The following is a 13947-nucleotide window of genomic DNA, read 5'->3' as shown; positions in this document are numbered from 1 at the left end:
AAAGTCCAACAGGTTTATTTGGTAGCAAAAGCCACTAGCCTTCGGAGCGCTGCTCCTTCGTCAGGTAAGTGGGAGTCCTGTCCACAAACAGGGCATATAAAGACACAAACTCAATTTACAAAATAATGGTTGGAATGCGGATCTTTACAGGTAATCAAGTCTTAAAGGTACAGACAATGTGTGTGGAGAGAGGGTTAAGCACAGGTTAAAGAGATGTGTATTGTCTCCAGACAGGACAGTTAGTGAGATTTTGCAAGCCCAGGTAAGTCATGGGGGTTACAGATAATGCGACATGAACCAAAGACCCTGGTTGAGGCCGTCCTCACGTGTGCGGAACTTGGCTATCAGTCTCTGCTCAGCGACTCTGCGTTGTTGTATGTCGTGAAGGCCGCCTTGGAGAATGCTTACCCGAAGATCAAAGGCCGAATGCCCGTGACTGCTGAAGTGTTCCCCAACAGGAAGAGAACACTCTTGCCTGGTGATCGTCGAGCGGTGTTCATTCATCCATTGTCATAGCGTCTGCATGATCTCCCCAATGTACCATGCCTCGGGACATCCTTTCCTGCAGCGTATCAGGTAGACAACGTCCTCCTGAAATTAGAATATTTTACAGAACAGACAGAGGCCATTTGGCCCATCCCATATGTGCCTCTTCTCTGAAAGAGTTACCTAATCAAATGGAAGTTGCAACACAGACAGAGGCCATTTGAACATAAGAACATAAGAAATAGGAGCAGGAGTAGGCCATCTAGCCCCTCGAGCCTGCCCCGCCATTCAATAAGATCATGGCTGTTCTGATAGTGGTTTAGTTCCACTTACCCGCCCGCTCCCCATAACCCTTAATTCCCTTATTGATCAGAAATCTATCTACCTGTGACTTAAACATATTTAACGAGGTAGCCTCCACTGCTTCAATGGGCAGAGAATTCCAGAGATTCACTACCCTCTGAGAGAAGAGGTTCCTGCTCAACTCTGTTCTAAACTGACTCCCCCTTATTTTGAGGCTGTGTCCTCTAGTTCTTGTTTCCTTTCTAAGTGGAAAGAATCTCTCTGCCTCTACCCTGTCGAGCCCCTTCATTACCTTATATGTCTCTATATGTCTCTATAAGATTTGGCCCAACTCATCTCAGTCATTCCTTGTCCTCCACACCAAGCAACTTATTTGAATCACATTTTTAAATTCATTCATGGGACATGGGCGTCACTGGCTGGCCAGTGTTTATTGCCCATCCCTAGTTGCCCTTGGAGGGCAGTTAAGGAGAGCTGTGGCTCTGGAGTCACATGTAGGCCAGACCAGGTGAGGATGGCAGATTTCCTTCCCTAAAGGACATTAGTGAATCATTTGGGTTTTTCCGACAATCGACAATGGTTTCATGGTCATCAGTAGATTCTTAATTCCAGATTTTTGTAAAATTGAATTCAAATTCCACCATCACACACATTAGCTGAGTTTCTGGATTAATAGTCTAGCAATAACACCAACGCCTCCCCTTGAATTTACTTACCCTTCCCAAAATACTCTCCAACCCTTTCTCCTTCAAAATCTCCCATCCAGTCACATGCTGGATGATGATTTTCTCCCTTAACCACTCCCCCTGAAGTGAATCCCATGGCCTCTCTTTGTGAGGAATCTTCTATCCCTGTCCCCTTGCTCTTAACCCCTGATTGAAGAGAAAGACTTGATGATATAAAGAGTTGCCTCCCTGACCTTTACACATGTCTGTGAAATGTTTCTATTGGAAAGACTTATCCACTTTGTTTCCTGTCTCTCGGCTGTCACTGTCGCTCCTCACCACGTGGGGACCTGTCAGTAAAACCTCTCACCCTTTATAATATTGAGTGTCTGAAAGGAGGACTTTGAGATTGGAGCCTTTCTGGTGATTGGCTGTAACTGGAAGATTTCACACACATTTTATCCCTCAGGCTCTCACTCAGACTCCCTGTCCCACACCGTGTGTGCAGTAAGGTGAAGGTATAGGAGAAAGTTTGTCATGGCATTGATAGGTGGATGGGGTCAGGTAATAGCGGCACTGTCGATCTCTCGAACCATCAACACAGGACACAGGTTTTGTTGTGCAGTTAAGTCATTGTTTAAATAAGATTAAATACAGAGGAATGTTCGGTGACTGTTTTTATTCCCAGTTTCTCCCCCTTCTTGCAATGATCATCCTGATGCTTCGTTCTGGCAACTGGAGATCTGTGGCCACTTACCTCGCCAGGGTCAGGGCTCAGTTAACAAACAGCTGCTTTGATCCCATGATGTGTGGTCCAAGTATTCTGGGGGAGGGAGGGATGGGAAATGGCAGCGTTGAGGATCTCCTGGGGATGTGGATAAGGGGGGGCAGTGGGTGGGGGTGGCGTGCTGCTGCAAGGGTAAATAGCTCAGTTACTGTTGTTCCACCAATCACCCTCCACCCCTGGCCAAAAGCAGAGGGGCAAAGGCTGGATCACCGAAACCCCTCGCACACTGACCCAAAGCAGTGTGACAAAAACAAATCATCCAAGGCAGCGAGGCAGCAACGCGGTGGCTTTGTCCACTCAGTCCACCTTCCAGATCACAGCCTTGCTGTCCTGTGTTCCAGTCAACACGTACCGGTCCTCAGCTGAGCACAGAGCTCCAATGGCACCACACGGAGCCTCCAATTCCTTCTCCAGCGAGTACCTCTCCGAGTTGACAATGTAAATCCGACCCTTGGTCTTGTCAGTTGTCACTCCCCCTCCGACCCAGACCTGGGGGGGTGGGACAGACAAAGGTCAGGGTTAGTTCGGGTTGTAGTTCATGGACAGCAGAGAGGCAACACTGCTCTTTACTGCGGAGCAGAGACAAACACAATACACACAGCAACTATTGACAAACCGTTTATAACATCACCAGCTGGTGCGTGGAGTGTGTGCGCGAACCAGGTCAGAGATTTAATTCCAATAAAATAGTCGGCCTTCTGGCTAAGATCAAGTGTAGTATGGATTGGATGCTGCACTTGGTTGAGGTCATTAGGTTACATTGAAGCTTCATATGTTTCATATGAAGCAATTTTTAAAAGCGGCATCTCGGCCTTTTGGCTAAGATGCAAATGAGCCCAAGTCTTGGAGGAGGAACCTCCCCCTTCTCCAATCAGCTTGGCTCATGTAGATCGGGCCCAGGACAGGGTGGTTTGGTCGCTTGCCCTGTCTTGTCAGCCTGGATCTGAAATGTCTCAACTTGTTGAGACTCTGAATTGGATTTGATTTGATTGAATTGGAAAAGTATTAAAAAAAAATAGTGCAGCAGGTATTTATGGGGATGAGTTAACCAATGAGCGACATTGCACAGAATGAAGGCAATCCCCCAACCGCCTCCACTGGAGAGAAAGGGCAGTGAGAGGATGGGAAATGCTGCCACCTGCAGGTCCCCCACCAAACTGCACCCCATCCTGATTGGAGGGAACTGCAGGATGAGGTGTTAATACAAACGAACAAACCCGGAGCAGGAGTCGGCCATTTGGTCCCTCGTGCGTGCTCCAATCCCCACACACCTGCTGACCTTCTCCTTCCAGATGGTAGCGGTCACGGGTTTGGAAGGTGCTGTCGAAGGAGCCTTGGTGATTGCTGCGGTGAATCATGTAGATGGTGCACTCGGCTGTCACAGTGCAGCAGTGATAGAGTGAGCGAACGTTAAAGGTGCTGGATGGGGTGTTGATCAAACAGCTGCTTCTGCATGGCATCGCGCTTCTCAAATATTATTGGAGCTGCACCCATCCAGGCAAGTGGGGAGTGTTCCATCACACTCCTGACCTGTGCCTTGTAGATGGCGGACAGGCTTTGGGGAGTCAGGAGGTGAGTTACTTCCTTCAGAATTCCCAGCCTCTGACCTGCTCTGGGAGCCACTGTGTTTATCTGGCTGGGTCCAGTTCAGTTTCTGGTCAGTGGTAACCCCCAGGATGTTGATGGTCGGGGGATTCAGAGACGGTAATGCCATTGAGTGTTAGTGGACATCCCCACTTCTGACATGTGGTGGGAGGAAGGTCATTGAAGAAGCAGCTGAAGATTGAATGTACTGTCTGAGAGTGTGGTGGAGACAGATTCATACACTGTCCAAAGATGTGCGGGTTAGGTGGATTGGCCAGGCCAAATTGACTATACTGCTAGGGGGATTAGTAGGGAAAATTTGTGGGGTTATAGGAATGGGGCCTGGGTGAGATTGTGATCAGGGCAGACATGTTGGGTCGAATGGCCTTTCTCTGCACTGTAATAATTCTGTGATTCTGGGTTAGTATTTTGAGTTTGCGATTAGGGCTCAGATACCACATCGTGGTCGATGTTATTCACCCACCTGGTTTTTGACGTGGATCATGCAGACATTCTCGGTGCAGTCGGGCAGTGGAATGATTTTGATTGGATTGTTGAGGTTGTCAGTTTTCCAGATGTATAGATTCGCTTGCCGACTGCAGACCACCCACAGTTCCTCTCTCTACAACAGCAAATCAGACTGGCTTTAAACACCGGCTATCCCCCAATGGGCAGACTATGGTGGGGAGGGGGGGGGGGGGGGGGGCGGCGGTGGGGTGAGGTGGGGAGCGAGTGGAGGGTGAGGGGTGGTGGGGGGAGGATACCAGTAAAACCATTCAGCACATTGACAATGTCATTGCGATAGGGAGCGGGGAGTTAGTCTGTGCAAGAACCGGAACTTCTGCATCAACTTTCACAACTGAGGACATCCCAAACCAAAGACAGTGAGTATCGCTTTGCAGCCAATGACATGTTTTTAACATGGAGCCACTCTGTGATGTTGGAAACATGACAACCAATGGAGCACAGCAAGATCCAAACACAGCAAGGTCACGATTAAATAATCTGTTTTAGTGAGGTCAAGTTGAGGGACAAGTTCCGGCCAGAACACAAGAACATCAAACCCCTGTTCCTCTTCAAAAAGTCCCAGCGGAATTTCTCCAGTCTACCTGAGAGCGCAGACAGGACCTTGATTCAATGTCTCATCCAAACAATGCATCTCTGACAGTGCGGCACTCCCTCAGCACTGACCCTCTGACAGTGTGGCACTCCCTCAGTACTGACCTTCTGACAGTGCGGCACTCCCTCAGCACTGACCCTCTGACAGTGCGGCACTCGCTCAGTACTGACCCTCTGGCAGTGCGGCACTCCCTCAGTACTGACCCTCTGACAGTGCGGCACTCGCTCAGTACTGACCCTCTGACAGTGCGGCACTCCCTCAGCACTGACCCTCTGACAATGCGGCGCTCCCTCAGAACTAACCCTCTGCCAGTGCAGCACTCCCTCAGCACTGACCCTCTGACAGTGCGGCACTCCCTCAGTACTGACCCTCTGTGCAGCACTCCCTCGGTACTGACCCTCTGACAGTGTGGCACTCCCTCAGTACTGACCCTCTGACAGTGCAACACTCCCTCAGTACTGACCCTCTGACAGTGCAGCATTCCCTCGGCATTGACTCGCTGCCAGTGTGGCACTCCCTCAGTACTGACCGTCTGACAGTGCGGCACTCCCTCAGCACTGACCGTCTGACAGTGCGGCACTCCCTCAGTACTGACCCTCTGACAGTGCGGCACTCCCTCAGCACTGACCGTCTGACAGTGCGGCACTCCCTCAGTACTGACCCTCTGACAGTGCGGCACTCCCTCAGCACTGACCGTCTGACAGTGCGGCACTCCCTCAGTACTGCCCCTCTGACAGTGCGGCGCTCCCTCAGTACTGACCCTCTGACAGTGCAGCACTCCCTCAGTACTGACCCTCTGACAGTGCAGCACTCCCTCAGTACTGACCCTCTGACAGCACGGCACTCCCTCAGTACTGACCCTCTGACAGTGCAGCACTCCCTCAGTACTGACTCTCTGACAGTGTGTCATTTCCTCAGTACGGACCCTTTGACAGTGCGGCACTCCCTCAGTATTGACCCTCTGACAGTGCGGCACTCCCTCAGCACTGACCCTCTGACAGTGCGGCACTCCCTCAGCACTGACCCTCTGACAATGAGGCACTCCCTCAGCACTAACCCTCTGACAGTGCGGCACTCCCTCAGTAATGATTTGTTCCCCGAACAGTAGTGATGCCATTTGGCAGCGCGTTCAACAATAAATTATTGTTGCTTGTTCCAAAGGCATTGTAATCATTGTGTGGGACGTTAATCTTCAAAAATCTGGAACAATCAAATTGGCAAAATGGGTCTAGAAGGTGAGTTTGTAGAAAGTCTGGTGTCAGTTCCTTGGAGTAAAGTATTGCGGAGCCATCCTGGGATAAGCTATCTTCAATCTAGTATTGTGCAATGCAGCAGGGTTCATTAGTAACGTCATAGTAAGAGATCCTCTGGGAAATAGTGAACATAACACTGTTGAATTCCATGTTGAGTATGAAGATGACACTCTCCAATCACAAAGAAGAATCTTGAATCGGCAAAGCCAATTCCAGAGGTATGAGGGGAGAACTGGGGAAGGTTAATTGGGGTAAATAGACTAAAAGGTATGGCAGTAAATGAGCAGTGAGAAACATTTAAAGAATTATTCAAAATATTCAACAAAAATACGTTCCACTGAGAAACAAAACCTCAGTGAGAAAGTCCCACCCGTGGCTCACTCAGGGAGTTACGGATATTATTAGATTAAACAAAAAGGCTTGAGCAGCCAGCCTGAGGATTGGAAATATTTAGTAACCAGCAGAGGGCAACCAAGAAACGGGTAAAATGTAAATGAGAATAAACCAGCCTGAAATCTACCATTTTGGTAGATTGAACCAGGGCAGGACTTATTCTGTTAATGGTAGGGCGTTGGGGAGAGTTACAGAACAAAGAGATCTAGGGGTACATGTTCATACCTCCTTGAAAGTGGAGTCACAGGTGGACAGAGTGGTGAAGAAGGCATTCGGCATGTTTGGTTTCATTGGTCAGGACATTGAATACAGGAGTTGGGACGTCTTGTTGAAGTTGTACAAGACATTGATAAGGCCACACTAGGAATACTGTGTGCAATTCTGGTCACCCTATTATAGAAAGGATATTATTAAACTAGAAAGAGTGCAGAAAAGATTTACTAGGATGCGACCGGGACTTGATGGATTGAGATATAAGGAGAGACTGAATAGACTGGGACTTTTTTCTCTGGAGCGTAGGAGGCTGAGGGGTGACCTTATGGAGGTCTATAAAATAATGAGAGGCATCGACAATGTAGATAGTCAATATCTTTTCCCAAAGGTAGGGGAGTCTAAAACTAGAGGGCATAGATTTAAGGTGAGAGGGGAGAGATACAAAAGTGTCCAGAGGGGCAATTTTTTCACACAAAGAGTGGTGAGTGTCTGGAACAAGCTGCCAGAGGTAATAGTAAAGGCGGGTACAATTTTGTGTTTTAAAAAGCATTTAGATAGTTACTTGGGTACGATGGGTATAGAGGGATATGGGCCAAATGCGGGCAATTGGGATTAGTTTAGGGGTTTCAAAAAAAAAGAGCGGCGTGGACAAGTTGGGCCGAAGGGCCTGTTTCCATGCTGTAAACCTCTATAACTCTAAATCGACAAAATGATTCAGAGCTTTAATAATTCTAGTAACAAAAACAGAAAATGCAAACGTTCACCGCTGACAAGCAGGGACAGGAGGAAGTATTGTGGGGAAAACGGAAATAGGAGAGGCGTTGGATAAATATTGTGCGTCTGTCTCTCGAACAGAAGACACAAGTTTCACATCAGAAATTGATGGTAACCTCGGGCCTAATGGATAAAAACAGGAACAGTGATTTCCCAACAAATGATTCAGGGGAAGGGCAGGATGACAATCACTTGTCAATGACTTCAACCTTTGACCCCAACCCACCTGACCTCAACTCCTCAACCCCTGACCTTAACCCATTTCAACCTCAACTGCCCAACCATCAACCCTTAATCCCTGACCTCAATCCTTCACATTGCAACACCTAACCTCTGCAACCGTCAATCCTGAACCCTCAGCTCCAACCCTAACCCTCAGCTCCTAACTTCCCTAACCGCAATGTCCCAGCTTTCAACTCCTAACTGTGACCTTTACCCCTTAACCCCCCACAGCCTAAACCCTCCAATCCCTGACTAAATGACACAACTTCAACCCCTGACAGGTAATCATTCCCTGACCTCGATCTGTGAACTTGGCATGAAGATACCTGAGGGATGATGAGAAAGTAGGTCATGAGGATGGATCCGCTGTTGGGCCTGGGTGTGAGGGTGATCTCCTGGATCTGTGTCCCATCCCGAGCCAGGACCAACAGGCTGTACATAACACCTGGGAATGGACAGCAAGAGGAAAGGGAGAAAGAAGACAGAAAAAGAGAAGCAAAGAGGGAGGAGATTGAAAGAAAGTGGGAACAATAGAGAAAGTGTGAGAGAAAAGTGGGAATAGAAGTGGAAGATTAAAAAAGGAGAAAGGTAAGCAGGCAAGAGAATGAAGGAGGGAGAGTGAGGAAATGAAAAGTGAGGTAGGAGGAGATATTGAAAGAAAAGAAAAAGATACAGAGATGGAATTAAATTGAAATGCATTTCATACATCAGATATTAATATAAACTTTCCCAATGGCTGTGAGAGGAGGTACATCTCCCAGGATGATACAGACACTGCACCCAGGAGTGAGCCAGAGGCACACGGGGTCTGGACCAGGTCTGCATTGATCAAACCTCAAGAGGCAGTCCAGAGAAGATTCACTAGTTTGATGCTGGGTAGGGAGGGGTTTTCTTACGAGGAGAGGTTGAGTAGGTTGGGCCTGTGCTCATTGGAGTTTAGGAGAATGAGAGGCGACCTTCTGACAGTGCGGCACTCCCTCAGTACTGACCCTCTGACAGTGCGGCACTCCCTCAGTACTGACCCTCTGACAGTGCGGCACTCCCTCAGTACTGACCCTCTGACAGTGCGGCACTCCCTCAGTACTGACCCTCTGACAGTGCGGCACTCCCTCAGTACTGACCCTCTGACAGTGCGGCACTCCCTCAGTACTGACCCTCTGACAGTGCGGCACTCCCTCAGTACTGACCCTCTGACAGTGCGGCACTCCCTCAGTACTGACCCTCTGACAGTGCAGCACTCCCTCAGTACTGACCCTCTGACAGTGCGGCACTCCCTCAGTACTGACCTTCTGACAGTGCGGCACTCCCTCAGTACTGACCCTCTGACAGTGCGGCACTCCCTCAGTACTGACCCTCTGACAGTGCGGCACTCCCTCAGTACTGACCCTCTGACAGTGCAGCACTCTCTCAGCACTGACCCTCTGACAGTGCAGCACTCCCTCAGCACTGACCCTCTGACAGTGCGGCACTCCCTCAGCACTGACCCTCTGACAGTGCGGCACTCCCTCAGCACTGACCCTCTGACAGTGCAGCACTCCCTCAGTACTGACCCTCTGACAGTGCAGCACTCCCTCAGTACTGACCCTCTAACAGTGCGGCACTCCCTCAGTACTGACCCTCTGACAGTGCCGCACTCCCTCAGTACTGACCCTCTGACAGTGCAGCACTCCCTCATTCCTCACTGTGAGTGAAGTCTGGATTTTGTGTAGGGAAGGTTCTGGAATGGGACTTCAATCCACACCCTTTCGACTGAAGACATGTGAGTGCTATCTGCCCACCCAGAGTGAATGATCTATCCGAGACGCTCCGTGTCGCAGGGGTTAGCTTGGTGTAAGCAACATGAAGCTATGTTTCTGATCACTGTCCTGTGACAGGCGTGAATGGTGCTAACTGCAGTGATGATGCTTACTGGACCTGCCCAGGGCCACTGTCGAAGCATAAACATGAGGAATGCCCACCAGAGGGCAGCGACCACCTGTGCAACTCTGCTCCAGGAAGAGGCAGTCCTTTCCAGATCATGGGGGGTGCCATTGTGAAACAAAACTGTTAATAAAACAGCAGCTTCTTGTTCCTGACATGTCTATAAAACATTATGGACAGGGAGGAAGCAGCTGCACTCACACTGGGCGTTCTATGGACCTGTCAATGGGCTCTTCTCCCTATAGAATCTCGACATGCCCTCTTCACACAATCCCCACCTCCGCAGACTGAGGTTCTAAACATACTCACAGCACCAGATCTGGTCATTGTGGAGTGCAATGGATGTCAGCCTCCAACACTGGGGTAACTGGAACTGACTCTTCATCTCCATCACTTCCGGGTCCCACAGAAGAACGGACCCATCCAGGCTACAGGAGTAGATCTGACTGGGGTGAAAACAGAAAACTGTTAAAATATCCAAATATTGTTCACATAAACTGCATTCTTCTGATCTTCGGAACCTGGAACTCACTGGCTGGGTCAGCAGTTACTCCCCATCCCGTATTAGACTCATGGAGGTTTACAGCATGGAAACAGGCCCTTCGGCCCAACTTGTCCATGCTGCCTCCTTTTTTAACCCCTAAGCTAGTCCCAGTTGCCCACATTTGGCCCATATCCCTCTATACCCATCGTACCCATGAACCTATCTAAACACTTTTCAAAAGACAACATTATACCCGCCTCTACTACTACCTCTGGCAGCTTGTTCGAGACATTCACCACCTTCTGGGTGAAACAATTTGTCCCTCCGGACCCTTTTGTATGTCTCCCCTCTCACCTTAAACCTATGCCCTCTAGTTGTAGACTCCCCAATTTCCTTCAACTGAATTTCAGAGATGTGGAGATGCCGGCGTTGGACTGGGGTGGGGCACAGTAAGAAGTCTCACAACACCAGGTTAAAGTCCAACAGGTTTATTTGGAATCACGAGCTTTCGGAGCACTGCCCTTTCATCAGGTGAGTGATCAGGTGACTCACCTGATGAAGGAGCAGCGCTCCGAAAGCTCGTGATTCCAAATAAACTTGTTGGACTTTAACCTAGTGTTGTGAGACTTACTGTGAATTTCAGAGGGCAGTTAAGTGTCAACCACATTGCTGTGGCTCTGGAGTCACATGTAGGTCAGACCAGGTAAGGACGGCAGATTTCCTTCCCCAAAGGACATTAATGAACCAGATGGGCTTTTACAACAATCTAATGGTTTCATGGTTAACATTCTGGACACTGTGAGGACTCTCTGTTCGTTTCAACGTTCACTTTAGTGAATGAGAATTCTGAGTTGACTTTACGGGAGGCGGATGGGGGTGGCGGTGGGAGGGTTGGCGAAGCGGGGTGCGGGGTGGGGGAGAGCTGGGGGTCAGGTATTGGGGGTTTGTTTGGATCACCTGGTTTTGTCCCCGCTTTCCTCCGTCTCCTCCTGTACCATGTCCGACACCTGATTCCGATGTCCCACCAGCCTCTTGTTGCAGGTCATGTTAAGTGCATCGATGATATAAATGAAGGAATCCTCCGATCCAAGCCACACCTGCTCACGCCCGACCCCAATCATACAGTTCTACACCGGGAGAGAGAGAAAGAGATCACATGAGTATTGGGCACCGGGGATTGGGCCTTTATCTCTTCCCTCATGTACCAGCTTTGGGCATCTCTCTGGGGTTATGATGGATCACTGCCTGGGTGGGTGTGGGGCACAAACCGGGTAAATTTATACCTTTGAAGGTTTCTGGCATTTTTGCTAAGTATTTCTTTTTTCTACCTATTGGAGTTATGGTTAAGATCCCGGACCAGAACCCTAAGGTAGATAATGAAGCCAGACTAGACCTCAACAATGATTCCATTTTGGCAGAAATGTGAGAAAAGGTTGTTCCAGTCCAGGGGTAATTCCGCTGAGAAATTTGGCATCTTTTTATCAAAACAAGTTTTATTCCTAACACAGTTTAAATATAACTCTGACAAAATGAAGCAGTTTAACTCTTAACTGTCGAACAATCTTTAAACATGAAAGAAACAACTCTAATCTCTAACGTATCACTGTTTCAGTTCCAAATAAGCAACGTTATTCCTGTAGAATTAAAACCCACTTTAAATACAGTTAGCAATCTCAGGCATATTTGTTATAAATTAGTGTAGAAAACCTTGGAGCTAACAGAGAGACTTTGCAGAGAGAGCAGCTTACAGATTTCTGTCTTTAAACAGCTTCAGCCGGCAACTGAAACCGAAAGCTGCTTCACTCTCTGGTACATACCTAGCTCCACCCATGAACCAAATTATCACTTGACCCTGTATACCAAAACAAAACCCAACTGCCATTTCCTTAAATAAAACTAAACCCCAGGAGGAATCTCCATTTGTAAAACAAAAGTTCATGAGCTCTATCCTGAATAAACACAACATGGCTACAATGAGTAATCATCCTGCTTTCCCAGCATCTGAGTTGCATTCCCACCAGACATACTGACTGCTGTAGATAAAACTGAATTTTAAAACAGTCCCCATAAACATAAAATATATCAATAGCTCAGTATCATCACAGTATTTACGTCATGAAAAGGTTGTTAGGGTAGACAGAGAGAAGATATTTCTACTTCTGGGGACACCAAAACCAGGGCTATAAAATAAGATAGTCGCGAATAAATCCAATCTAGAATTCAGGAGAAACATCTTTACCCAGAGGGTGGGGAGAATGTGGAATTTGCTCCCACAGGGAGTGTGTACCCCTGAGGTGAACAACAGAGATGTATTTCAGAGGAAGTTGGATGAACACACAAGAGAAAGAGGAAAAGAAGGATATATTGAGATGTTTGGGATGGAGAAGGATGGGAGCAGGTTCATATGGAGCGTACACATTAACACAGAGCAGATGGGCCAATGGCCTGCTTCAGTGTTGTATATTCTGACACTATTTCTAATGTAATGTAATGCAGTTAAAAAGGGAGATGGAGAGAAAACAGGGAATTATAGACCAGTCAGCCTGATGTCGGTAGTGGGGAAAATTCTAGAGTCCATTATCAAAGATTTTAATAGCAGAGCATTTGGAAAACACTGGCAGGATTGGACAGAGGCAGCATGGATTTACGAAAGGGAAATCATGCTTGACAACTAGGGGATTTTCACAGTAACTTCATTGCAGTGTTAATGTAAGTCTACTTGTGACACTAATCAATAAACTATAAACTTTAAATCTACTGGAAATCTTTGAGGGTGTAACTAGTAGAGTTGATGAGGGGGAGCCAATGGATGTGGTTTTTCGGACACCCAGAAGGCTTTGGACAAAGTCCCACGTCAGAGAATAGTGTGTAAAATTAAAGCGCATGGGATTGGGGGAAGTGCATTGAGATGTATAGAGAACTGGTTGGCAGAGAGGAAACGAAGAGTAGGAATAAACGGATGATTTTCCAAATGATAGGCAGTGACTAATGGGCTACCACATGGATCAGTGCTGGGGCCCCAGCTATTCAGTATATATATATTAATGATTTAGATGAGGGAACTAAATGTAATATCTCCAAATTTGCAGATGAAACAAAGCTGGGTGGATGGGTGAGCTGTGAAGAGAATATAGAGATGTTTCAGTGGTGATTTGGACAAGTGAGTGGGTATCTGCATGGCAGATGCAGCATAACATGGATAAATGTGAGATTATCCACTTTGGTAGCAAAAATAGGAAGGCACTTCATTATTCGAATGGGTGCAAATTGAGAGAGGGGAATGCGCAGAGAGACCCGGGTGTCCTGGTGCACCGGTCATTGAAGGTAAGCACGCAGGTGCAGCAGGCGGTAGAGAAGGCAAATGGTACGTTGGCCTTGTGATGATACTGCACTATTGATATATTTCATGTTCCAGGAGAACATTTTAAGATTCAGTTTTTTTTTACAGGCAGTCGGTATGTTGAGTGGAAATGCAGCTCAGATGCTGGGAGAGCAGGATAATTACTCATCTGAACCATGTAGTGTTGAGTTAGGAGAGAGCTAATGGATTTTTGCTTATTGATGGAGATTTCCCCTGGGGCTTTGATTAGGTTGATTGACAGGGTCATGTGATAATGTAGTCAACAGAAGGAGCTAGACTTGTAGCAGATAAATAGCTTTCAGTTCTAGTTCAGGTTTGTTTAAAGACAGACACCTGCAAGCTGCTGTGAAATCTCTATCTGAGAGTCACGAGACAGATTGTA

At 47.8% G+C, this 13947-nt stretch overlaps 1 protein-coding gene across 3 annotated transcripts in view; it reads right to left on the bottom strand.

The window, feature by feature from the left end:
• The window catches only part of LOC144508677 (DENN domain-containing protein 3-like), a 128436-nt gene continuing 114489 nt past the window's right edge, over positions 1–13947 (bottom strand). For all 3 annotated transcript variants that reach the window (XM_078236923.1, XM_078236922.1, XM_078236924.1), the window contains exons 20-24: positions 11162–11331; positions 10030–10166; positions 8127–8245; positions 4310–4447; positions 1–2730 (exon numbers count right to left, since the gene is read on the bottom strand). In XM_078236923.1, coding sequence (XP_078093049.1) covers positions 2539–2730; positions 4310–4447; positions 8127–8245; positions 10030–10166; positions 11162–11331 — 756 coding nt within the window. In that variant the 3' untranslated portion in view covers positions 1–2538. The remainder of the gene's footprint in view (positions 2731–4309; positions 4448–8126; positions 8246–10029; positions 10167–11161; positions 11332–13947) is intronic.

This window comes from Mustelus asterias, chromosome 20 (genome assembly GCF_964213995.1).
Source record: "Mustelus asterias chromosome 20, sMusAst1.hap1.1, whole genome shotgun sequence".
NCBI lineage: Eukaryota > Metazoa > Chordata > Chondrichthyes > Carcharhiniformes > Triakidae > Mustelus > Mustelus asterias.
The sequence above is the reverse complement of the archived record's forward strand: the minus strand, read 5'-3'. Positions and strand labels throughout refer to the sequence as shown.